The sequence below is a fragment of the Podarcis erhardii genome (assembly GCF_964252035.2).
Source record: "Podarcis erhardii genome assembly, chromosome: 1".
In the NCBI taxonomy this organism is placed as follows: domain Eukaryota; kingdom Metazoa; phylum Chordata; class Lepidosauria; order Squamata; family Lacertidae; genus Podarcis; species Podarcis erhardii.
In genome coordinates, this window is record NC_138497.1 from 35,874,088 (window position 1) to 35,901,596 (window position 27,509).

The following is a 27,509-nucleotide window of genomic DNA, read 5'->3' on the forward strand; positions in this document are numbered from 1 at the left end:
CAACAGATGTACTTTTGGGTTTTTGTTTTTTAGAAAACACGTTCCCTCTTTGAAAATCACTATCATTAGAGGCAGGGATGGAGAGAAGAAACCGCTTTCCCCCTTACACACCAACACCAGCTGCAACTCTTAGCTTTTACAACATAAACCACTCAGGCACCTATATAGAGCCTTCAAACCACAATCCCCCTCCCCACTCTTAAAGAATTCTGGGCACCGTAGGTTGTTAATGCTTGCTGGGAATTGTAACTCTGTGACGGATAAACTACAGTGCCCAGAATTCTTTGAGCAGGGAAAATGTGCTCTGAATATGCTTTAAAGATGTAGTGTTCACACAGTTTGTGAAGAAGGCTGGTGGGTGGGTTTATGTGGGAGCAGGCACTCCTTCAGATATATGGGTCTCAAACTATATAGGGCTTTAAAGTCTTCAAAAATATTTTCCCTGATCTAAATCTCTCTTCCCGCCTGTCTCCCCCAGCTGCTATTAGTCCCACATAGGATAAATGGAGGTTCCTGCCCCCCCAACTTTCCTTAGGAAGCATTTACTTCTGATGAACATTTGAATGCCATTTAGTCAAGTGTACTACCCCGTCTTTGATTGGACAGCCTCGTATTTAAGCTTTCCTGTTGCTAAATCAACACATTTACTCACAAATCATTATGCCAGGATCAGTATTTCTTGTACCCGCCATGGCACACACATCCTTGTTGAAGATTTAATCAGGGCACATTTTATGCAGTATGTATTTCAAGCACCTTAAATGCTTTTATAATCAACCCTCCAAATGTCAAAGGAGATGCCAACATTTTTATATTTGTAAAGAAATGTTTGGTTAATTTTACTCCCTACATGCTAACAATTTTAACAATCATATCTTACTCAATTTAATGGGGTTTTAATCTAACGCACAATTAATCTTCTGGGGAAAATGTAAGGAATTATCATTAACTTTCTCTGTCTAGTACATTCATTTCTAATCTCCACAGCTCCAATAAACCCTGATTTGCTTAATTTTTGAACACTCCAGGAAGAAATCTTGCATCAATACAGAGGTTTCTATTAAAGGATTAATGAGAGGAGTTTAGGCGCTTGGGCCAGATCCTATAAATCCTATGTAGGATAATCATCTGTGGATCTTTAAAGAATGCTTGAGAGATCAGGTCCAGGTATTATAATGACAAAAAGAGGATGAAGCCAAAATGAACCAGGCCGAAACTTAAGGGGGTCCTTGGCATGGTACCACTGATGTCCCTTCAAACTCACATACCCCAATATCCCATGAGGTATTTTGTTTTTTTGCTGCCACCAGTGGGCACCTGGCAGAAAGGGCAGTGAGTGGCAGCCCAGGAAAGTTTGGCTGGGAAGGGTCTTTCTGAGTCTCCTGAGCCCCTTGGCCAATGCTTGACCTGGTTGACAGCTGGTGCCAAGCCTGACCAAGCCTGACTCAAAAGATCTAGATACTCTATTCCTAAAGTAACTTAAAAGTAGGATAGCTAGAGTGAGGATAACTATGCAACAGGGGTAGAGTTTAAGACTGAAGACAGACACGTTTCTTACATTAATATTTCATGCTTCTTTCCATCATGGAACTTGAGCAGTTCCTAACTGGTCCCCCATCCAGGCACTGACCAGACCTACTAGCTTCAGCAAGATAGTGGTCTCTTGTGCCTTCAGAAAAAGAGTAAGCTCACAGCATGGTATATGTGCTGACAGTTCCCTTGTATTAGTAGCATCAGGCCATAATATTGAATGATGAAATGTTATTCTTGCTTCTCCTACCTTGCCCACCCACCCAATTGCTATTAATGCAAGCTCCTCCTCCTCTGCCAGCAAGCAAAGTGTCCCGAATCCAGGTGCCTGGGAGGGAAGGTGAATGACCTCCCTCTGCCTCTGCCGCCGGCTGCAGGGAGCTTTTGTTTCCTAGGCTGAGGAGGAGATGGTGGTAGCAGTATTGATCAGGCAGCTGAGCAAGTAGGGAGGGTCAGGAATTACATATCAGCATTCAATTCACCGGCACGCAAGAGAAAGACATCAATATAAAAAGAAGGCTGACGGACTATTGACAGCCCTGTGGCTCACTTTCCATACTACGTCAGCCTTTAGCCTAATATCGTATAAACTGAGATTTCAAAATGATTGCAGGTTTGTTTGGAGGCAGAAGGAGGAGAATTCTTCTTTAATATAAGATTACATTAAAGGCTTGAACCAACTGAGAACAAAAAACTACAGCTCTGCTCTACGTCAATTTTACCAAGGCCTCCTATCGTCATCTATCAGGATAAAATCAGGGGAAGAAAGGCTTGGCTTGAATCGGTATGGAATTAGAGAAAAACATCACTGGGGATACATGCTGAACTGTGAATATACAGATAATTTTCTCATACCTAGTTCTGGCATCGCTATATTGTTATTATGCATTTAATGTATGCTCTTGCCTTGCAATGTACTTGTTTTATTATAGATCTTTCCCACTTATATACTCCTTAGAGGCAAAGATTACTGCTGCCAATAGTGAAAACACAGCAGGTAACCTGGCAGAGGAGGTTTGCTGAGCTAGCTCAGCGGTGCAATTACTTATCAATTCAATAACTAGGAGGAAGATTCTGTAGATTTAAGAAATCTACCCCTAGAAAAGAGAAAGTGCAATGAACTGACATCTGAATTAAAGCAAGAGAGAAACGTGATTCCAATCTTCCCATGATTTATTTCCTGTAGTTTCTGCACAAGGAACGACCAAATTCAACAGCTCAATGTTCAGTCGTATGGTTCAACACTATGGCACTATACTGTCAATAATATATGCATTCTACACACAATCTGTAAATGGAAACTCAAATTCTGCCTACTCAAATGAGCCCTCATGTGGTGGCAGCTAGCATAAACCACATCACTAGAAAGGCTTCTGAAGGAAGAATCTTTCCATTGTGATGTATACCGGCCATCACTACATAGGGATGCCTCCACCAGAAGCATTCACCATGAGACACAGACACAATAAAATCATACTGTGGTGTCTTTATCACTACTTTACCAAAGGATGTGTGAAATGACCCTAAGAAATTTATTCAGGTATCAACCACATGTTCCTGGGAACTTGTTGAAACCACTTAAAAACCTTAGGAACATAGGAAGCTGCCTTATACTGACCCAGACGAGTGGTCCATTGACCTCAGTATTGTCTGCACTGACTGACAGCAGCCAGTTTCAGAAAGAAGTGTCTCCCAACTGAAGCTTGAGAGGCCTCAGGTTAGATCTGAGACAGGCATGCAAAGCAGATGCTTTATCACTGAGCTACGGTCATTCCCGAGGGAAACTGCTAATATTAGAAAACTTTTTTAAAAAACAGTCTGTTATTGTTTTTTGCACCATTGCTTCTTAAAAAGCTAGTTGGAAGTCTATTGTTTCGTTCAGGGGGGAAATATTTCTAGGGCCAAATGAAATTCTAGGGTGAAGAATTGCTTTCGCCTGGCTCACACATTTTAATTTCCACCACTTCGTTCACTCACAGGAGATAACTACAGTGTGGTGTAGTGGTTAAGAACAGTAGTCTCGTAATCTGGGGAACCGGGTTCGCGTCTCCGCTCCTCCACATGCAGCTGCTGGGTGACCTTGGCTAGTCACACTTCTCTGAAGTCTCTCAGCCCCACTCACCTCACAGTGTGTTTGTGGTGGGGGAGGAAGGGAAAGGAGAATGTTAGCCGCTTTGAGACTCCTTCGGGTAATGATAAAGCGGGATATCAAATCCAAACTCCAAAGTGATAAAGTGGGATATCAAATCCAAACAGTGAGCCCAAAGCTTACAGATCTCAGGGCCCTTGCAGACATTATTTTCATTGCACATTCATGATGGTTTGCTTTCATGATGCTGTTAGGGTGGTCATATGCAATCCAAAGGCAATTTGAGGGTGGATTGTTAGCAGGGGGGAAAACTTACCAGAGAGGGAAAGGATTAAGCACAATCACACACTGCTCTTCCGCAGCTGATTGCAGCCTTTGCAGCTGTACTACATTCTGGGCTGAGGAGATTATTGGGTTAACTGGTGTGTCGGGTAAACTGGTCTGCCTTCAGAATTTGTGGAAAACCACATAACAAAGTTGCCTCTATGAAATGTTGTAATGACTACAGCTTTGTTTCTTTCTCATGTTTCACGTTAAGCTCCATGTCAGCTTCCCCATTTGTACAATGGAACAAGAAGAGCAGCTATTCAAGGTTACAAAATATACACACGGGTCAGAACAATGCAAACATGGGAATCCTATTATACAGTAAGTATAACCACTTACAACCTTATTTTAGATATAGCTGCTGTGGATGGTTGAAGCTTGTTGGTGTGGCACTTGAAGAATGCATACAGTGGTACCTCGGGTTACAGATGCTTCAGGTTACAGACTCCGCTACCCAGAAATAGTACCTCGGGTTAAGAACTTTGCTTCAGGATGAGAACAGAAATTGTGCGACGGCAGCGGGAGGCCCCATTAGCTAAAGTGGTACCTCAGGTTAAGAACAGTTTCAGGTTAAGAACGGACCTCCACAATGAATAAAGTTCTTAACCCGAGGTACCACTGTATGTCTATCTTATCATGCTTTCTTTTTTCTCAATTGCCTCCTTTTGTAGAGGGTTTGGACACAATCCCTATTCTACAAAAGGCAATGGTGTAATATATAGTGCTCAACACTATATATTAAGCTATACTGCTATTTATTTATTTAATAAACTTTATATACCACTTTACTGTAGAAAAAACTTCAAAGTGGTTTACAAGAAAGATAAAGTAAGATAAAGATAAAGTAAGAAGATTTTACAACTGTAAGGTTAAAAGGTTAAAACTGCCATAAAATAGACTAAAACAAATTAAACACCTACAAACTTTATAAACATTTGGGCAGGCTCGCCTGAATAAGAAAGTCTTCAGCAGGTGTCAAAAGGACTACCGGTATGATGAATCCTGCTATGATGTCCTGTGTCAGTAAAGCAATACTCTTTATGGGCGATCAAATGTACTCATTTGCTCAGTCAATGGTTTCTCAAATCAGACTAAGTGAATAAGCTTTCCTCGGAATTTACTAATGTAGAGAGTGAAATGCTTGTGCATGGATTTTTATTTTTTCTCCGCTGTATAGAAAGTCCACAGAGGAACTGGCACATCTGAGCTGGCTTTCCAAATAACCTGCATGTGCATGTATTTAAGTATTCTGTATAGGAAGTTCTTACAGAAACTACAAAGGATTAAATCATGGAATCTTACAGCTGGAAGGGGTCCCAAGGGTCATCTAGTCCAACCCCCTGCAGTGCAGGAATCTCAGCTAAAGCATCCATGACAGAAGGCCATCCAACCTCTGTTTAAAAACCTCCAAGGAAGGAGAATCGGAATCTCCTTTCTTGCAGCTTGAAGCCATTTCACAGTTTTGAAAGCCTACCTTCCACAGCAGGAGAAAACAAGTGTTCTCCTGTGACAGCCCTTAAGATATTTGAAGATGGCTATCATATTTCCTCTCAGCCTCCTCTTTTCCAGTCTAGACATATCCAGCTCCTTCAAGTGCTCCTCATAAGGCTTAGTTTCCAGACCCTTGATCATCTTGGTTTCCCTCCTCTGCACACGTTCCAGCTTGTCAACATCCTTCTTAAACTGTGGTGCCCAGAATTGGACACAGTATTCCAAGTAAGGTCTGATTAAGGCAGAATAGAGTAATACTATAACTTCCCTTGATCTGGACACTATACTTCTGTGATCACAGCCTAGAATAGCATTACCTTTTTTTTGCTGGTACATCACACTGTTGTGTGGCTTGTGGTTTTTTTATTTTAAAAAACACTCACATTTTATTAAATTATATATAAAAAAATAAACAGAGAAGAAAGAAAACAACTTCTATTTGACCTTGAGTGTGCCATTTCTTGCATAAGAAATAAAAAAAGGCTAGAGGGTAGTTGTTCCTTGTCGTTATACTGTTGCTGATTCTGTTGTTAGTTATTAATTTTATTTTTTATGATTCACAATCTGCTCTTTGAGATATGCCATATGCTCAAAGCAATTCAAGGATGACAACTGTCAAAATTAGTCCAATAAAAATTGCCTAAATGAGGAAGATTTACTACATCCTGATATGTCTGTAGAAAGCCCCTCCTCCACTCCCAAAATGCTTCCCCCCCAATCTCCACATCACATACAAAAGTCCAGAATTAGAGTTAAAAGTGAAATTATTGCTTTTGAAGAAGTTATCTTAATTTTTTTTTTGTTAAGCAAAAGTTATCAGAAACAGAAAACAGCTCTTTCCCCCCTTTCTCTTTCTTTGTAAGGCACAAGGGGTTGTATCCTACTCAAAGTAGACCCCTTGAAATTAATGGCACAAGTTAACTATTTCCATTCACTTCAGTGGGGCTACTCTGAGGTATGGCTAACATTGGCTGCAACCCAAGATTTGCAACCAATGCACAAGTTTACCATTACTGTACTTAATTCATTAAAGGCACATTGTATTAATAAAATAATATTTGCGTTATGCAAAGTGAATGGGAAAAATCTTATATCCTGAAACAATAAGCTAAATCAAGGCACCCCCCACCCTCGCCTTTACTAACATGGCATGAAAGGTAGATAAAACCAGACGAAAGCTCCAATCAAAACACATTTTCTAAATGCTACTATCATCCCCCCTCTTCATTTTGTTTCAGTCTACTTATGAATGCAGTTTCATCTATTTCTATTCACACCAAAGACAAATCTTTGTCCTCCCATAGAATTGCACCAAATGGAATGTGATAAAGGGAACTTTCTCACAATTATGATGTTGGTGCAGGCTGTCAGCATAGAGGGGATGGAAATGAGGTTGGGGACAGGGAAGGGAATTCTAATAGACACCATGATATATACAATGAACGCAGGGCTATCCTGTGAGAGAAAGACTTGTCAAACTAATCAGATCTTCTATAGCTAGGTAAAGGCAGTAACGGAAGCGCTAACCTTGTAAAGATGCAGCTGCTGCTCCTCTGACATCATCAGGTCATGGCTGTCTATCACTATGGATTCCATGTCAATCAGCCAATCCCAGAGCTCCTGGTATTCTGAATCAAAGTCCAAAAGGCTGCGGATAAGGAATAAAATGTATTATGCATACTAGGGTATAGCTGTTAAGACCTTGTATTAGAATATAAGATATTCTCAAAAACGCATGATATCCCTAGCTCTGTTGCAGAAGAGATTCTTTATTTCAACAGGATAAATGAGAATTCAACTCCAGTATAAGCCGTGACCTAAATCTCAGCAAACGATACTAGATTCTGTCAACAACAGCAGACATATTTCTCTTTCCTTCAAAAACTTTAAAAGAAATGGGAATTACATACAGGGCTGCTTAATGGGTTTTAAAGTGCTAACATATTTAGCAAACTTCTCTGCGATGAGCATTATGTGCTATTATTTGCACCAAAAACACTACTTTCACAGAAAAAAATGACTCAATCCATTTAGCCATTCCTCTGCTGTCTATCTGCCTATCTCTGCAAATATATATCCTACGTTTATTTTCATGCATGAGTAGCTAGCATTTCAACATAACACTTTAAGATAGGCTTGAGTGAATATGGTAAGCCAGTGAGAACCAAGGCCAGATACAGTATTAGACAGGTGTTCCCTACAGACATGTTAGAAACAAAGGTAAGGACAGGAAGTCAAAACAATGAATCCTTGAATAGCCAGCAATCATTAAAATTCAAAGGAGGATCACAACGGTTTCCAAGAAAATAAATCATTAGAATAAGGAGCTTAAAAGGATTAATGTTATTCTCTATTGAAAGCCTAGTGAATAAGTAAAACACTGTGATACAAAAAAAGAAAAGAAAAAAGAAAAAAGTAACAGAAGGTGCACACGAAAAAACTGCAGAAATGTCTGAAGAGTGACTCTTAAAAGAAAGAAAAAATCATTTAGACTTGCTAAACTGCTGTCACTCTCCAAACCCTTACCTTTGGCTTTGAAGTATAATTATGAATCTAAGGACCATATGATAGTATGTAGCATTATTGCTTACCAAAACTAATTAACTTAGTATATTTAGATTTAAATTATGTTATTTGCAGCCCACAAGGGAATCAGTGTATCCTGCAAGCAAAGCAATATTAATACTTGGGATATAAGTATTTGGTGCCATCAATTGATGCTAAACCAGATTAAAACAAAGTCAGCACTCATATAACGCTTCTATTACGATCACACTTAGGGTTAGTTCTGCAATAATGATTGAAGCTATGGGATCATTTGTGATTCAACTCCCGTGCATATACAGTAAAATCTATTTTGGAATGCATCACAGTAATCCAAACAACTAGTTTAAGGTTGAACCCAGATATTGGATTCCTGGTCCATCCAGGTCACAGGATTGCCCTTGAACAAGCTAGATGGGTGAGACATTGCAAAAACTAGAGCACCCATGGCCAACAGATGGCCATCCAACCTCTGCTTATAAACCTCCAAGGAAGGAGAGTCCACCACCTTCCAAGGGAATCTATTGCACTGTCAAACAGCTGTTACCATCAGAAAGCTCTTCCTCATGTTTAGTTGGAGTATCCTCTTATGTACAAAGGTAAGAATCACACCTGCTGCCCCACCCACTTTTGCCATCCACCACTAGTACACACAAACCCTGAAAATTGTCCACAGGACTATTCTCCTATAGAACACAGCAGCATCTAAGACCAATCAAGAAGATGGCAGCAAAAGAGCCCTATTGGCCAAGCTCATAAAGTCATGGCATTTTGAGTAGCATTCTCAATAGCAGAACCACCATTGTGAAACATCGATGATGATGTTGCAACTCAGTGAAAGAGCAGATGTGTTGGCACCTCCAGGTAGGGCTGGGAAAGACCCCATCTCAAACCTGGGTGATCCACTGCCAATCAGTGTAGGCATTGCTGAACTAGATGTGCCAATATTCAGACAAGGTATAAATTCCTGTGTTCCGAAAACTTCCTGTGTTCCGAAAACAATAACTGCAACCATACTAACTGTGAAGCCAGCGAATGTGGTTTAAGTTTATTTAGTTCCACCAGCCGGATTGCAGGATTGAGTTGTAAGGAATGTATTTTAATTTGGTGGACAGGTAATCATAAATGCAGAGTTGCACACCTAATCCTCTGAATGCAAACATATTTCTTAAGGTGTGGACATTAATTCACTGTATAAAATGAAAATTCATGAGAGTCTTTCTCATGAGAAAATCATCTTGTGAGTACCATTAACAAACAAAAAATTAATGTGGAATTATTTTCACCAGCCAATTGTTCAAGTTTAACATTCTGTATAATTTCTAGTATTGTTATTCAGCTTGCATAATTTCTTTGTTAAAGTGCATATCCCATTTAGAAGTACTAAGGAAAGGCTGTATTCCATCAAAAATAATCCATTCATGGACAGAAAAACAACATCCTTTTCTAGTAATCATCTGCTATATTTTATATCATCCTTTTTGAAACCTTCATACAGCATCATATAACTAACCAGAATGATTTCATAAAATGATCAAAGGTCTTTCAAGTCCACAAATTTTGATCTTTCTTCACTTTGGCAAAACCTAGATATAAGCTATGCTTATTACCTAAACTTTCCTGCAATAAGCTGTTCTTCAAAAAATTGTTATGAGAGTTGCAATAAATTAGTTGACTATTAGCCATGTATGCTCTAAGCTTCTAGCAATAAATGAAGGCAAAAGCGCATGGTCATATGCATAAGCAGGGGACTTTGGACAAAAAATAAGAACTTGGGGGAAATGGCTGTTGGTCTTAAGGATGTATGCCCATTCATGACCACTAGAGGCTTTGATTCAATTTACATGCATGCTAAGCATGGCTTAGCATGAACGAACAGAGCAAAGGTAGTAGTTACTGTGCTCTTCCCATGATCCTCCTGCTGCCATCCTACCCAGGATGGCATCTAGATTTATGTCTGAACCTGGGCTTGCAGTTTGACTCACTCTAGACAAACTGCAAGCTGTAACCATGTTTTGTTTGTGACTTAAGGCTCATGGTTTGTCTCACCAGACAAACCATGAACTCTAGTTCAGATGTAATGCTAAGCCCTGTGTACAGCAGCAGCAGCAGGACCAGGGAGGAGCATAGCACACTCTTCACTCTGGGAAACAGCAAACTTGCTTGCTTGCACTCAGTGGCGTAGCTTGCGTTGTCAGCACCCGGGGCAAGGCAAGTAATTTGCGCCCCCTAACCCGTGGATTTGTGCCCCTAACCCGTGGATTTGTGCCCCCTAACCCGTGGATTTGCGCCCCCTAACCCTAACCCCCAGATGTTGCGCCTGGTGCGGCCGCCCCCCCTGCACCCCCCATCCTACACCACTGCTTGCACTAAGCCATGGTTTGGTTTAGAGTTACCTGCTGTTACTGGCCACCCTGCCGAGTGGTGTTGGAATATTCTGTCCCACCTTAAGAACAGACGTGTGGAATTGTTGTATGTCAAATGTCTGCTTACACTCCAGCACAGCTTGCTGGGAACTTCTGTTTGTGTATAGCTTTTGCTTATGCTGCTTGCTTTGGATACGAAGGAGATCAGACATGTTTCCTTTTGTCCTGATGTATGCTGAAAAAACTGCTTGTAAATATGCTCACACAGCCTCTCCTGCTAATTCTGTTGCGCAGCGTTTCTCTGCTGAGTAGCGTGCCCTAGCTTCTGAAGCTCGTGTCGCAGATTCATGCACCAAGATCGCCCGGCACACCGGCCGGTGGGCTGGAGCCAACTGGGGGCCTGTCAATTGCCCCCATTTCCTTGGTTGCATGCCAACAAGTGGGGCATGAGGTTTCAAGGGGTCTTGACACTCAACTAGGGTCTGTGTTCCTTTTGGGTAAATGAGGTGTGGTGGAGTCTGTCCGCAGTGTCTTTGAAATATGATTTATTTAAACATATTTACATTGAAAGCTTTCAATGGAGAAAGAGTTCACAGTATTCGTATCTCAGGAGAAACCCAACCTTCACACTGGTGCAGCACTGGAGTCCAAAGAATCTTGCACATTATCTCTGTGCCTCTATCCCAGCCTGCCAAGGTGGTTCTACCCCTGAAGTACTAGCCTCACCCTTCTCCTTCCCAAAGATCCTTGTCAGGAAAAAAAATCCAAGCCTCATGTAAAACAACACTTTTTTTCCTGTGGGCACAGCCTGCCCCCTCCCCTGTTTTCGTACGTCATGGAAGCTGAAATCCTAAACCTTTCTCTTCCCATGGTAACCATGGGAACTCCTCCCTCTGTCCACCAGACAAAAAATGATTTGCCCTGATGATGGTTTTCATTGATGGGTTAATGACTTGCTTCCAGAACCTTTTGCCATTCTTTCCGACCCCTATCCAGGTGAGGTCTTGGCCTGGAAAAAGATGCTTAGCCTTCAATACTTCAAATATTATCTAAACTCTTCCACTTATTACTTTCTAACATTTACTAACTCTGTTACCTGTTATCTGTAAACTGAGCTTCTGTGAAAGAAAGGGCAGCTTATTAACAACAGACCAACTTCTGATTGTAAGAAGGGAAACAGTGGCATAAAAGAGGCAATATGGTACTGGGAAGAAAAGAATCATACAAAGAGAGAAAAGGCAGCAATCAATTTTTTAAAAAATGAGTAAAAGTGGGAGAGGAAACTAGAAGAAATAAAAGTGTTGGCATCAAGAAAACAGTGGTGGAAGAAAACATATTGAAAGAACATTTAAAAAGAGAAATGACTGAAATTCCAGAACAATTTCTGTGAGTAAAAAGAAAGAAAGAAATATCTATATATATCTATAGTTGGGGGGTGGGAGAAGTATCAAAGTGAAAGACAGCGACATTTGTATAAACGATATAAAGAAGTGGGCAGAGTATACAAGATTCATTTATTTAGATTTTTGTTCCAACTTTCCACAAAACAGCTCAAGGTATACAGAGTTCTGAAACAAGGTTTTTCACATAACAATACAAAAGAGAGAGAAAGGGGCAGAAAGATGAGCTGGCCTGAACAATCTATACTTTCCTTATGCTGGGTGAAAACATATGCTGCTACTACACAATGACCAGTGAATTGTATACCAGCTATGCCTGGGAAGAATGTGGGGGAAAACACACTTCCAGAAAATGAAAAGGCAGCAGAAAGGCCAGCAGATAAGATTCAGGTATTCCAGGAAAAACCATCAGAACCCACCAATTACATGTCCACATGTCACATGGTTGCACTGGTGCCAATGTACACAAGCTGACCAGAGACTATGTCTGTCACGTTTACATGCCCCAAATGTGGAACCAACACAATCAGGTAGGAACAGTAGGTGGTGCCAATGGAACCCCATGGTGCGCTCTGCTAAAACACCAGTGCATGAGCTGACGTGAATCCCACCACGGGTAAAGCTTTTCTGCTCCCCCTTTTCCAATGGAAGAAAGATATGCAATCATGTAGTCGTCATAGGAATCTCATGATGTGCTCTGTCAAAGTCCAAGCAGACGTTCTCAAACATGCAACTCCTTGGCCCCAGCTGCTTCTGCAACTATGTATTATGGCTGTCCTGGTTGACTGCCAGTCACATGTTGACATTTCCCCTTTGTTAATGGCTGCCCACCTCCTTCCCCTGGCTGGTTGCATTGCTCCTTTTCAAGCTGCCCCATCCTCCTTGGTGAATGACTGCCCATGACTACCCAACAAGCAGGGCTTCCTGCACAGTCCCAGCATTCCCTTCCCTTAGCTTATGCTGGGTTGTCCAGGAGGGCTGATGAAGACTGCCTGGGGATGTGTTTCCCCATGCCACTTTGAGAGCTCCACTCTGAGTCAGAAGAGGTATCAGAAGAGGATTCCCAGGTACAGCCCCTAGTGGAACAGAAACAATCTGTGTGGTAAATACAGGTGACTAGGGTTGGCAACAATTCACATCGGTGAGGATGTTGTGGAGGACAGAGAGGCAAAGAGCAGGTGTGGTGCCCTTCGTGGCTTCATCTCCCTGTTGGGAACGCCCATCGCTGGTCTAGCATGGAGCTTCTCAGGCTGCCTGGTGTGAGTAGATGGACTTTTCTCAAATGGCTGTATGCAGGTCAGTTTTGTTGGATATGGGGTGGAGCTCCTCGTGGTCTGCACAGGAAAGGGTGGCCCAATTGACTGTTCCTGTTGGGAAATGGGCTGTGTAGAGCAAAGGCGGGTGGAAGAGACAGCAAGCAACAAACAATGATCAGCAGCTGGAAAACACAGTTCCTGGAGCCAGGTACACACAGGTGGCTGTAACAGAGCAGAGGAAACAGTGAAGGTGGTGCCACTGCTCATACCTCAGCCTTCCCTCCCATTGGTGGCAAGGGTTTAGAATAGAGCACCTGGCCTTGGCCAATCGAGAGCTCACCTGTATGCAGTGTTAGCCCTCTGTGGAAGGCACTGCTCCCTGCTACTTGACAGGAAGAGCACTAGGAGCAATATAGTTAAGGCAAGACCCAGTTTTCATTTATAGCAATCCAGGAGATACATGAGAGGCAATCACAGGCCAGTCATCCTTTGTAGCACACTTCTTTCTCTTCCCTTGTTTACCTGTGTGGGGTGCTCCTGGTACCCCAGAGTGGGGCTTACCTGTAAGTGGGGCTGAGTGCCTCTCCTGGGTGTCGGGAACACTTTTTCTCTCTGTTGATGGAGGGAATGGGAGTTCCATGAGACAAGAGTATTAATAAAGGAATAAGGAAGAGATGTGAGAAAGTTGCAACAGATATGCATTACAGCAAATGTCCCCCCTTCCCTTGCTCACCTGAGTGTGGTGCTCTGCCTGGCCCATCCAGTTGTTGGAGTGGAGTTTGCTGAAAGGCGTTTGCATCTGGTCCAGAGGTGAGGTCCTGTTCTGGTGCTAGGCCAATAACATGACTGTTGTGTGCAAGTCCCTAGGGGCATTCTTAGAATCATAGAATCATAGAATCATAGAATCATAGAGTTGGAAGAGACCACAAGGGCCATCGAGTCCAACCCCCTGCCAAGCAGGAAACACCATCAGAGCACTCCTGACATATGGCTGTCAAGCCTCTGCTTAAAGACCTCCAAAGAAGGAGACTCCACCACACTCCTTGGCAGCAAATTCCACTGTCGAACAGCTCTTACTGTCAGGAAGTTCTTCCTAATGTTTAGGTGGAATCTTTTTTCTTGTAGTTTGGAACCATTGCTCCGTGTCCGCTTCTCTGGAGCAGCAGAAAACAACCTTTCTCCCTCCTCTATGTGACATCCTTTTATATATTTGAACATGGCTATCATATCACCCCTTAACCTCCTCTTCTCCAGGCTAAACATGCCCAGCTCCCTTAGCCGTTCTTCATAAGGCATCGTTTCCAGGCCTTTGACCATTTTGGTTGCCCTCCTCTGGACACGTTCCAGTTTGTCAGTGTCCTTCTTGAACTGTGGTGCCCAGAACTGGACACAGTACTCCAGGTGAGGTCTGACCAGAACCAAGACAGAACCCTGTGGCACCCCACTAGTCACTCTTCTCCAGGATGAAGAGGAACCATTGATGAGCACCCTTTGGGTTCGGTCAGTCAGCCAGTTACAAATCCACTGAGTGGTAGCATAGTCAAGACCGCATTTTACCAGCTTCTTTACAAGAATATCATGGGGCACCTTGTCAAATGCCTTGCTGAAATCAAGGTAGGCTACATCCACTGCGTTCCCTTCATCTACCAGGCTTGTAATTCTGTCAAAAAACGAGATCAGGTTAGTCTGACATGACTTATTTTTCAGAAATCCATGCTGACTATTGGTGATCACAGCATTCCTTTCTAGGTGCTCACAGACTGTTTGCTTAATGATCTGCTCCACAATCTTCCCTGGTATTGATGTCAGACTGACTGGGCGGTAATTATTTGGGTCCTTTCTTTTCCCCTTTTTGAAAATAGGGACAACATTTGCCCTCCTCCAGTCTGCCGGGACTTCGCCTGTTCTCCAGGAATTCTCAAAGATGACTGCCAGTGGTTCTGAGATCACATCTGCCAGTTCTTTTAATACTCTTGGATGCAGTTCATCTGGCCCTGGAGGCTTGAATACATCTAAACTAGCCAAGTTTTCTTGTACTATCTCCTTAGTTATTCTGGGCTGTGTTTCCTCTGCTGAATCATTTGCTCCAAATTCTTCAGGTCGGGCATTGTTTTCTTTATCGGAGAAGACTGAGGCAAAGAAGGCATTGAGGAGTTCAGCCCTTTCTGTGTCCCCTGTTTGCATTACACCATCTTCTCCTCTGAGTGACCCCACTGTTTCTTTGTTCTTCCTTTTGCTACGAACATAGCCATAAAAGCCTTTTTTGTTGCTTTTAACCTCTCTAGCAAGCCTGAGTTCATTCTGTGCTTTAGCTTTTCTGACTTTGTGTCTACACGTGCTGGCTATTTGTTTGAATTCCTCTTTGGTGGTTTCCCCCCTTTTCCATTTTTTGTACACATCCTTTTTTAATGTTAACTCAGTTAAAAGTTCTTTAGATAGCCACCCTGGCTTCTTTAGGCACCTTCCATGTTTCCGTCTCATTGGTATTGCCTGAAGTTGTGCTTTTACTATCTCCCTCTTAACAAACTCCCAGCCATCATGAACTCCCTTTCCTTTTAATATTACTGTCCATGGGATCTCACCCAGCACTTCCCTAAGTTTTATAAAGTCGGCTTTCCTAAAGTCAAGAAATTGAGTCCTAGTATGCTTGGCTGCTCCTTTCCGCTGTATAGTAAACTTCAGAAGAGCATGATCACTCGTGCCTAATGATCCTTCCACTTCTACCCCACTAACCAGGTCATCAACATTTGTTAGGACCAGATCTAAAATGGCTGCTCCTCTTGTTGCTTCTCCCACTTTCTGGACAATGAAGTTGTCTGCAAGGCCAGTGAGGAATCTGTTTGACCTTATGCTCTTGGCTGAGTTTGACATCCAGCAAATATCCGGGTAATTGAAGTCCCCCATTACTACTATCTCCCTTCCTTTTGCATGCTTGGCCATCTGTTCCAGGAAGGCATCATCTATGTCCTCCGTTTGGCTTGGGGATCTATAGTAAACTCCCACAATGAGGTCCCTGTTATTCTTCTCTCCCTTAATTTCGACCCAAATGCTCTCACTTTGGCTTTGAGGTTCTAAATCTTGGATCTCTTCACAGGTATACACATCCCTGACATATAACGCCACTCCTCCTCCTTTCTTGTCTGGTCTGTTTCTCTGAAATAGATTGTATCCCTCCATTATTACATTCCAGTCGTGGGACTTATCCCACCAGGTTTCAGTGATGCCTATTATGTCATATTTAGTTTGCTGTACCAAGAGCTCAAGCTCATCTTGTCCAAAGTGCTCTTTCTTCACAGTTTCCCCTCACCCAAAGTTCCCCCTCGTGAGCAAAAAGTGTGAGTGACATGGGGTCAGGGAGATGTAACTCTATAATGCATGCCTTGTCACCTGACCTGTAGTGTCCCTATGTGAAGTTTATACACTGGTGGTGGTGTGGTGCAACAGGGACCATATGCTCTGTCATGGTAATGTGTCTGGGGCGAGAGGCAGGAGGGCTATTTATAATCTCACCTCCCTCCCCTGATGTCAATCACTGGAGTTTGGGAATACCACCAAAAGGTGGTATTCAACTAAGTTTTACTCAAAGTAGATTGAAATGAATGGCTCTTAGTAATCTTTACTAATTTCAGTGGGCCAACACACAGTAAATTTTAGCTGAATAGCATCCTAATTATTTTGGGTTTTATAAAGTCTGATGTTTTCCATATGATTTGTTTTTGTGATTTTTAATTGTTTTACTTACATGCATTGTTTAGAGATATTTATTAACCAGGTTACTTAAAATGTAAAAAACCCCGAAACCCTCACTTGTCTTTTTTTGGCGTTGACACAATGTCCTCCTCATCCCAGTGGCACTCTACTTTCCCCCACTAAATCCAGATACACTAAAACACATTGTGGGCAGTTGTGTTTAAAACAAGAAAGAAAAAGTGCTGATTTTTTATTGGGCACCATCTATCGTCATTTATTAGCGCATATAATTTAATGTATATCTAATGCATGTGCTGTTGAGGGAAATGAGAGGCAGATGGGGCTCCTCTACCTGGGAAGGTAGACCATCTGGGAGAAGGGGAAATCTGATCCTAAAACTCTGCTGCCTTGCAGCCATACTCATTTGTGAGAAAGCCTTTGGGGGTAAACTCTGAGGAACAATCCATATTTGCTGTCATGTGGGACACCTTTGGGAGAAGAAAAGGGTAAGGAGAAAACTCTACACAATTCTGGAGTGGAGTCCCTCCTTCCGGCAGCTCCTGCAGCCAACCTGGTTGCAAATGTATTCCTTTCCTTTTGACTACAGCTAGATGGAGGAGGTGAAGTTGTGTTGTCTGGGCAGCCCAAGACCTCCAAACTCACTGCCCTGGTTTGCGTCCTGGAGAGGTCACGTTGGTGCTGCTAATGCAGGAAAAACAATGCTGCACGCATCAGTTATGAGTTATAAGCTCAACCTGATTGGCGTAAGGTACAAGCGTTATGGGTTGCTTTTGTCGGTAGAAGTGGTCATCAAGCCAGGCAGCCCCAGGTCAATAAATTGCTGACCCGCACACAGGTCAATGACTAATGGAACACAGCCATCATTAACTGTGAGAGGGAAACACTCAACACTGATATTGCTGCTCTGCAGGAGACCAGACTCACATCAAATGGCTGTCTCTGAGAGATGAACTACACCCTTTTCTGGCAAGGAGGGCATCCATGGCATAGGTTTCACAGTGAAGAACCCTCTTCTGTCTGCAAAAGAACTGCTGACCAAGGGCTCAGAACACTTGCTTTCCTCTGGTTCGGTTAACATCTTGAGCATCTGTGCTCCCATTATGTGCTCTGACGTACAGACCAAAGGCCAATTCTACGAGGAACTAGGCACATTCTTCTCTATCAAGGCAAAACAGCAAATGTCCTGGAGGCATCCAAGGTCAGGCCAATGACACCAGCTGAACTTAATTGTCATCAGGCTATCGGCCCTGAACTGTGTTCATGTTGCATGGAGCTACCACAGTGCTGACTGCAACACGGATCAGTCCCTGTTGACAAGCAAGATCCCTCTCCAGCAAAATAGATTACATAGCACAAAGCAGGAAGTGTGGACATGAATCAACACTGCTAGAACAGCCAGCTTTGTGAATGCTTCTCCAATTCCGACGAACAGGTACTAGAGAGCCAGTGTGGTGTAGTGGTCAAGAGCGGTAGACTTGTAATCTGGGGAACCAGGTTCGTGTCTCCGCTCTTCCACATGCAGCTGCTGGGTAAACTTGGACTAGTCGCACTTCTCTCTGAAGTCTCTCAGCCTCACTCACCTCACAGAGTGTTTGTTGTGGGGGAGGAAGGGAAAGGAGATTGCTAGCTGATGTGAGACTCCTTAGGGTAGTGATAAAGCAGGATATCAAATCCAAACTCTTCTTCTTCTACTGAACTTCCCAAGAGACAGCACTGAAGTAAGGTGGAACTACATCAAAGAGGCAACCTACAACACAGTGATGTCCTCCTTTGGCAAAGGAGAGCAGCAGGTCCCTGGCTGGTTTGAGGCTGGCATTAAGGACATGGATCCTGTTATTGCTGCAAAGCACGAGGGCCTTGTGAACTACAAGTTTACACCCTTCAAGAAGTTGCTTGCTGCACTGAGAAAGGCAAGAAGCGATGCCTAGAGGATTACCAGATGATGTGCCAATGACTACTGGCTAAAGATGTACCAGACCATTCAACTCGCTGCTGACAGTGGCAACTTTCACAATATGTATGTAGTCATGAAGGAAGCCTTCAGGAAAACTGCACCACTGAAAACCTAATCTGGAGAGATTATCACAGACTGCAGCAAGCAGATTAAGTGATGGGAAGAGCACTATCAAGAACTGTACTTGGAGGAAAACATGGTCGCTGACACAGCAGCTGACAGCATCCAGACTTGGAAAAGCTGGATGTTCCTCCCTTCCTTGACAAGCTGAAGAACGCCATCAACTCCACGGTTATGTGGTTAAATCTCAGGACAGGACAGAATGCCAACAGCACTGTTAAAAGCCAGCCTCAACTCCTCCCTCGTGACACACCTCCACGGACTTCTCTCGCAGTTTTGGGAAACAACACCTTCATTTGCCCCAGCTGCAGCAAAATAAATCTCTCCCATATTGGTCTCTACAGCCACAGCAGGTGCTGTAACGCCCCAACAATTTGACTTTACCCTCAAAGGCGCACTCTTCCATTGTCTACCAAAACAGATGGATGCCAAAAAAATATACTTAAAATGTGGAATAGTAGTCATTTCAGTAGTGGCAGAAGTCATTGTAGTAGTAGCAGCAGTAGCAGCCGTATTTGGTTTTGAATGTGGAACTTGTATTGCATTTGTTATATTGATTCCTTTTTGTTTGGGATCTGTCAGCTGCTTAGAGATTCATGTTGGAATATGCAGCGATATAAAAAATAAATAAATAGCTGAACACCCTCTGTCAGTTTTGAGTGTTCACTGGCCTGGCCTGCAACTCCGAGGATTTAAAAAGAAAGAGGCAAGCGTGTGTGTCGGAAACTGAGGAAACGCAAGGAGGAAACTGCACACATTCACAGTTTCCATTTTTGTTTTAAAATTATCTTGCTCCCTTGGGGCTGGGGGAATAATTTAAAAGGAAATGCACTTTCACATACTCAGGATGTTTGCTGAGTTATGTAGCAACCTGTTTTCTTTGTTTATTTTGAGATGGGCCCGTTTTGCTTCCAAAGTGAATGGCTCAGAGGCCCACTCACTTCACAGTTGCAAGGAAATTAGGTTGCTGATGAATTGCCCGGTGCTACGAAGCAACATGTCTGGATGTGAGTTTCTCAGGAGCATCAGATTGGCCACCGATAGAGGAAAAAGTTCTGGAGAAGACAGGCATTTTGTGTGATCCAGGAAAGCAATCCTTGGGGGGAGTTTTTTTTATGTCTTTGATAAAATGCTGTTAGAGAACCTTGGGGAATCCAAAGAAATAAAGAGCCCAGGCTGTATATGTACCATACGCAGAAAGTCTGAGGATATTCTGTGCATTCTCCTTGAAATAATGAGCAGTTCTGGTTAGCCTGTCCATACAGTGATCAATTGATGTCGGGCAATGAGTCACAACACATTGATCTTTGTGTGTGTGTGTGTGTGTGTGTGTGTGTGTGTGTATCTGGGAGAGAAAGAATCTTGGCTTAGCAGGAAAAATCCTCCTGAATAACATAGGAGCAAGGAAGAGAAGATAATCTTTTTAAAAAAGATAACTGATCACTGAGAATAAAACAACAAAAAGAATAGTTCCCTACCCATTACTTCCCACTGTGTGAACTTTTGACATATCCGCAAACTCTTCCTTTCGCTTGCTACTGCTGTTGTACTGCTCGCTGTACAGCTTTAAGGACATCTGTTCAACAGCATCTCTTTGTGCTTCCAGATAGCATAGCTGAACCTCAGCCTAGAAAAAGACAACAATAAGAAATAAAATCCTTTGTTTTCATTCACAAGGAATACATGTATAAAGTCGCTGCTTTGGGGCCCAATGAGCACTCAATCCAAAGTTATAATGCATAGTGGTATTAAACATTATCCTAATATTGATTAGGTGGTTCTTTATACATTAAATTGGTGTAAAATTAAAAGGGCAATAGCCTACAAAACACTCCTGTTCATCTGATGTGGTATGTTTAGAATTATTATTATTATCATTAATTACCCGCCCTTCACCATAAAATCGGTGGTGGTGGTGTGGTGTTTACAACAATTTAAAATACAATATTAATTTTTTTAAAAAAGAAAATCACAAATCACAGTAATCATAAACATCATCAAAAGTTCATACAATTGCTGATATTATATTTTGATTTCCAATCTCCTTGCATTATAAATCTTCAAGACCATTTTCTAAAAGGAGATTCTTGGAAACGAACAGCAGTTGGCTTTGGCATGACCCCCACTACACCACAGTGGTGTTTTTATCTAGGAACAGAGATGCTATCAAGCAGCCGTGGTACATGACGACTTCACAGTTCCTGAGAAGAAGGGGAATAATTTGAAAAAAAGAAATGGTACCATAAAGAGTCATTGCTGCTCAAATGACACATACAAAAATAAATAGCTTTAAAAAATAAAGAGTTAAAAACAAAACACAACAATGCACCCCCCACAAACACATTTAAAAGGCTGTAGACTATTAATCAGCCTAAGGCCTGGTTGAAGAGGAATGTTTTTGCCTGGTGCGTAAAGATGTACCATATATTGAAGGTGCCAGGCGAACCTCCCTGCAGAAAAGGCCCCCTCTGGACCTCTCATGCACACAAAGAAGGGTCTCAGTTGATTATTGCAGAGTTCAGGTCAGTTTATATGGGGAGAGGCAGTCCTTGAGGTATTGCTATCCTGAGCCATATCATCCAGATTTCAGTTATTTCTGGCTTACAGTTTACTCAGATTCATTTGTCCTGAGCCAACATATTTTTGCACTGTGGGATTTCTGGCACACACTCAATATCACTTGTCCACAAGTACTTCCCAATTTGGGTCAAAGGAAGGGCAGACTGAACTTGCAAAGGGGTGTACGTTCAAAGACACCTTTCTACTGAAGTGAATAAGGAAGATTCATGAAAAAGTTCTGTGTATTATCAGACTGCACATGAGGATGTGCACTGGGGGACGCTGTCCTCTGTCCTCCTACAAAACCAGCTCCACAGGTAAACACTTTTCTCTTCATCCATTGTTTAAATATTCCAAATCTTCTAAATGTACAAAGACACATATCAGGATTCAGCAAAGAGGCAGATTTACAGCAAGGGCTTGGCTTTGAATTGTCCTTCCCAATGGCTTCTTGGAAATACAGAATATTTGTGGGGGCACAGGCAATGTTTATCTGCATTTTAAGGCAATGAAGGCAGTGTATATATAATTTTGTTCTGCCCTGGAGAGGTGCTGCCAGTCAGTGTAGACAATGTTAGGTTACACAGACTAATGCTCAGCCTGTGTTCCCAAGACTTACTTATTCATCTGTGGAATTTATGTTCTGTTTAGCCTAATGCTTCATAAAAGGGATGTGGGTGGTGCTGTGGGTTAAACCACAGAGCCTAGAACTTGCCAATCGGAAGGTCGGCGGTTCAAATCCCCGCGATGGGGTGAGCTCCCGTTGCTTGGTCCCTGCTCCTGCCAACCTAGCAGTTCGAAAGCACGTCAAAGTGCAAGTAGATAAATAGGTACCGCTCCAGCGGGAAGGTAAACGGCGTTTCCATGCGCTGCTCTGGTTCACCAGAAGCAGCTTAGTCATGCTGGCCACATGACCCGGAAGCTGTACACCGGCTCCCTCGGTCAGTAAAGCGAGATGAGTGCCGCAACTCCAGAGTTGGCCACGACTGGACCTAATGGTCAGGGGTCCCTTTACCTAATGCTTCATATTTCATTCTTTCTGCTCAAGTGTTTGTTTGACTAATGGTGTAAATAAAAACAAAGGCATAGCATTCTCACTGCACCAATCAAACCTTCCCAAAGATTACTCAGCAACCTGAACTTTAAGCAAGATGAAGTAGATTAGCGCTGGTGTTTTCTTTTAGACTATTTCCTGGTCAAAAGAATGTGGAATAACATCTGGCTTCAGAACCTATTGAATAAAGTACTTTATCTATTGCAGCTGTGTTGATGAGTTGGATTCTTGAGCTCAGAGCACCAGATGACATGGGGATGGGTTTGGCCATTTGCCGTAATTGCCCCTGGATTGCTGGGAGGACTACAGAAGCGAAGTTGAGCTCAAGAGCACTTTGGGGCCAATATGGTATTGTTACAACACACTCTACTAAAATGCAAACACGCCAATTAAAATGACAGCAAGCTTCAACTCCCTCCCACCCACACTCTGTGTCCTTTTTCCCTTGTGTGTAGTGGGGTGTTTTTTTAAAGAGTGTAAGCCTGCTGGCAGGGACTGTCTTTTTTAAATTGATTATATGTAAGCCTCTCCAGGAGCCTGAAGAGTGAGGTACAAATTCGACAAATAAATAAATAAAGGGATTCAGAGGTGTAGAACCTAATGGGCTACAAGGCAGGCTGAGAAGGGGTTGTGACTATTCAAAAATGTCCGAAACTGTCCAAAGTTGCAGGCATCTATGTTGATCTATTGCCACACAGAAAAGCAAACACACACACCAAAGAAAAGCAGTACATAGCACAACAACCAATTTATTAGGATCAACATTTCTGAGATCCTGTGTATAGTTTCCAGGGAGTAAGTTCCACTGAACTTAGTGATGCTTGCTTCTGACTGCAGCATGTAAAACCCATTGACCTTTAACCAAAGGTCTTCAGTCCCCTGAAATGCAGTCTTTAGATTTTAATTACAAAATGCAAACAATCGTGCAAAGAAGTGTCTCCATTTAAACCGGCAGTGTGAAGAAGGAACCCCGTCAAAAAAGAAAAAGAAAAAAAAAAAGACTCAACCTCTACTTGATTGCTATTCTCATTCTCTGACTTTGTCTATGCTAATATGTCACAAGCAAACTTGAAAACTTCATTAGCACCTGATTCAGTTGCCAGAACATGGAAGGTCCCCCCTGCATTACCCTGATGCTCTGACAGATGACCTCCATGTCCAGAAGCTGGGCTCCTTTGCATTCCCTGTCCACTTCACCATTGCCTAAAGTAGCAGTTTGTTACATGCAAAGCTTGTGGTAGAGCACAAACCTTGTGTGCAAAGGTCCCAGGTTCAGCCCCTAGTACATCCAGGTAAATCTGGAGAAGACTTCTGCCTGCAAATCCTAGAAAACAGCTGCTGGTCAGTGAAAGATACTGAGCTAGATGGATAAATGATCTGACTTGGTATCCCACTGTTTCTAAGGCCACAACTTATGCCATCAGCTGCAATGTGCACAGAGTGAGGCCTTCTCTTCTATAATGAGGAAACGCCTGTGCAGATAGGATTGGCAGCACTGCCCAAGGCTCCAATCCTAACCTCAGTTGTTCAGAGGTGGTAATATAAATTGGAAGTGACAGCAGTTAGGAACGGGGTCCATATATGTTAAAAGGCACCAGTCCTGACAGTTCCCTTTTAGTTTCTGATCCCAATTCAAAGTGCTGGTTTTCTTCTCTAAAGCTCTAAATGGTTTAGGACCCCTGTACCTAAAGGGACACCTCTACCATATGAACCTTTCCACACTCTTTGGTCTTCAGAGAGTGGGAGGAGCTGCTATGTGAACATAGGAAGAACCAGAATCAGCCCATTGGATCTGCCTACAGCCAATCTAGTCCAGCATGCTATTCTCACAGTGCCCAACCACATGCCAGTGGGAAACCTGCAAGCAGGATCTGAGCATAACAGCACTCTCACCTTCTGTGGTTTCCAGCAGCTAGTAGTCAGAAGAATTACTGCCTCCAACTGTGGAGGCAGGGCCTAGTAGCCAATAGCCTTTTCCTCCATGAATTTTAATCATAAGCCACATTTCTAGAGAAAGGGATATTCACTCAAGTGCCTTGGACTGTGTGCATGCCCTCCTTTCATCTAAGGTGTGACTGAGGGTCAGAGAGGACAGGGCCCTCTTGGCAGTCAGGTTATGGAATATCTGTTTCTTTGAGACTTTCTCCTAGCTACCTCCTGATATTCCTTCGGGCACCAATTGAAACCTGTATGTACATGTGTGTGTGTGTACGCAGGTATGCTTTTCAATAGCGTACCCAAAGTTTACATCTGTGGCTTTGATGGTTGCTGCCTGTTTTAAATCATTTGCTGCTGCTGCTCACTACTCTTGCATTTTGTCTTTTGTCCACTGCACTGGGGTTGCCTGTTTGCTTTTCAGCATTTTAACTGATGTTGTTAGCTGCCTTGTGGCCTCCAATGTGGAGCTGAAAAGCGGGACAGAAATACTGTAAGCCAATAAATAAATAAATAGATGATGTGGAGAACTTGCAGTAGAAGTATGCTATAGAAATAATCAAACCAAATAATATGAGGGTTCCAACATACTTTTAATTTAGTGCAGCATCATTCATTGTCAAAGAATGATGTAACTAATTAAAAGGGTAAGACTACAGATAGATCATGTGTGCATATGAATACACACATGCACATTCCATGGCTGACTCATGTCTACAGATTCCAGAAAACTCCATTAATGAGTACAAAGAAAGGAAAATCAGATGCTCCCTTAGCGAGCCAGGTAATTTCTCTTCCGTGGAAAACAAATTAAATTTCTTTCTCAAAGAAGTGTCTCACAAATCACCAGTGTTTATTGGTTTGATAGTTTTGGCTATCTGGCATTGTTCGCAACATACTTTGCGACTTCTGATTTATGCCTGTCAGAAATACACTGCATTTGCATTTTAGATATCGTCATTATTATTAACATGTTGTCAGTAGCTGAAAAAGTTCCAAAATTAAGTATCTTCTGGAATAAAGCTTTCTATTGCTGTTGTCAATATGCAACTAGTAAATGGCTCTTGCATTCTACAAAAGCTGATACATCTTCTTAGCTGCTGGCAGTGCCTCATCCTGAAATAGCTGGAGAGAGTAAGTCTGACACAGGGGACTGATGCTGCCATTTGCATCTGAGAAGACCTGACTGAGATAAATGTTGGAACAGCTACCTTCTATCTTCTCTGGGTCCACGTACATCACTATGCCCTCAGGGAAGGCAGAAGACAAAAAGCCTAAGTCAGGGACTTCATGTCCTCAGCTCCTGAGAAAACAGTGTTTCTAAATATTTGGTAATGTTTCTTCTTTTTAGTATATTTTGTAAAATGCCTCAGGGATCTTGGCAACATGGTGGCATATGCTTGCAATCAATCAATCAATCAATAGCTAACTCCCATAGTATTATGTCCTGCATGAAGCTTGACTTCTTCTGGATTGGATGATTGGCCTGTATTAAAATTTCAGCTTCACATCCCTCCTTCAGAATTTTATAATTATATTGTTTATATACAGCCCCAATATTCTGAATGATCTGAAAATACCATAACCATTTGGAGGTACACTTATGTCTAAAGAGAGGGCATAACTATTCTTTAAAAGTTTTCTCATATTCAAGGTGTCTTGGACTGTGTGTTTGTGTGTATGTGTCTGAAATTTCATATCTGTGGTGTAGAAATACCTTCTATACATTTTAATCCCCATTCTCTTTTCAAAGTACACACAGTATGTCTCCCCTTTTAGCTTTTCTCCTAATCTCTACATTTCTCTCTCTCTCTAGAAGTGAGGCCTGGAAAATCCAATCAGAAATTGGTTAGCTTTATTTGGCATGAGGTGTAGCTCCCAAACCTTCATCAAGGAAAATTCACCTCAACCAATCAATCTTTCTAAGTTCACAGAAAGCAGGCTGCAGTAGTAGTCTAGACCCAAGCGGTCTCAAAGGCAGACTTCATGTGTTTCCAGGCCTGAATGTGAAGGAATACATAATGCCTTAGAATTTTCCATTCTGCTACAGACCCGCTGGCTGGCTGCTTCTGGCCCCAGTTCAAAGTGCTGATGCTGACTTTGAAAAACCGGAATACTCTAAAGCCTGCACGCCTAACCTGATGCCCTCTAATGCTTTGGGCTGCCATCATGTCTGACCATTGGTAATGATGCCTGGGGCTGATGGGAACTGTAGTCCAAAACATCCAGATTGTAGAAGGCTGCCTTAGGGGGTCCATCCTCCCATATTTCCCATTCCCTCCATTTACGATGATGTTCTGCTCTTATTTCTCAAATGTTAGCCTGTAAGGGTGCAAAGCTAGGCTTTCTATGTGACTTCCTTTGTAGATTCATCTGACCTTCACGTTGAGCATTTTTGGACTGTCAGGTGAAGTTCTGGCCTTTTCAAAGGCTTTCTTTGCTTACTAACTTGCAGCCAGCTGATCGTGGCTATTCTAACTTGTATATTTTTATGTTGTTGCTCTGCCTGTGTTTTATTGATTGTTTTAATGATGACTGAAGCTTTATTGATGCTCCTTCAGGAATTACAGGCAATGCGTGGTTTTGGGTGACATCCAAGGATCCTGTCTACCAGCAGAATGGACTTCTGCTCATGCTGTGGGAATTGTTTTTCCTCTCGTTCCCCTGTCCAGCCCTCATCAGGAGGGCTGAGGGACCCTCAAAACAGAAGGGGATTAGGGGGATGGTACAATGTGGGGGAGAGGAATGGGAACTCTTGTTATGTGTACAGAAGTCAGTTCACATGGCATTGAACAAACCCATTGTTTGTTCACTGCACCACATGCTATTCACCCCCCCCCCCAAATTTAAGAATTCAACCTATAGGTGCTGAAACAAAATAAACAAAACCTTTAAGATACTGGAGGGGGGGGAGGGAGAAGATACCTACGCTCACCAGAATTCCAGATATCTTCATAATACCTAAATTTGAGTGCAGCATATCATATCATATCAGCATATCATTCTCTATATTTATTGTATGGGAGCTCTTAACCTTCTTTTTCTTTTTCTTTTTTTGCATCCTGGGACTGCCCAAACATACTTGCTTTGGTACACTTTTGTGGCTTGTTATTTTCCTGCTTCCCCTATAGATGCCAAATCCTTATTTCACTCACTTCCATGAGCTCCAGTGA

At 42.5% G+C, this 27,509-nt stretch overlaps 1 protein-coding gene and 1 long non-coding RNA gene across 4 annotated transcripts in view; both read right to left on the minus strand.

Moving 5' to 3' along the window:
* Positions 1–27,509, minus strand: part of AKAP6 (A-kinase anchoring protein 6) — a 239,361-nt gene that overhangs the window by 68,141 nt on the left and 143,711 nt on the right. For all 3 annotated transcript variants that reach the window (XM_081857580.1, XM_081857579.1, XM_081857578.1), the window contains exons 8-9: positions 20,267–20,415; positions 6,965–7,085 (exon numbers count right to left, since the gene is read on the minus strand). In XM_081857580.1, coding sequence (XP_081713706.1) covers positions 6,965–7,085; positions 20,267–20,415 — 270 coding nt within the window. The remainder of the gene's footprint in view (positions 1–6,964; positions 7,086–20,266; positions 20,416–27,509) is intronic.
* Positions 11,809–13,874, minus strand: LOC309351766. The gene is made up of 3 exons (XR_014160968.1): positions 13,737–13,874; positions 13,565–13,615; positions 11,809–13,129 (listed from the first exon to the last, which is right to left on the minus strand). It is a non-coding gene; the product is annotated as an uncharacterized lncRNA (long non-coding RNA).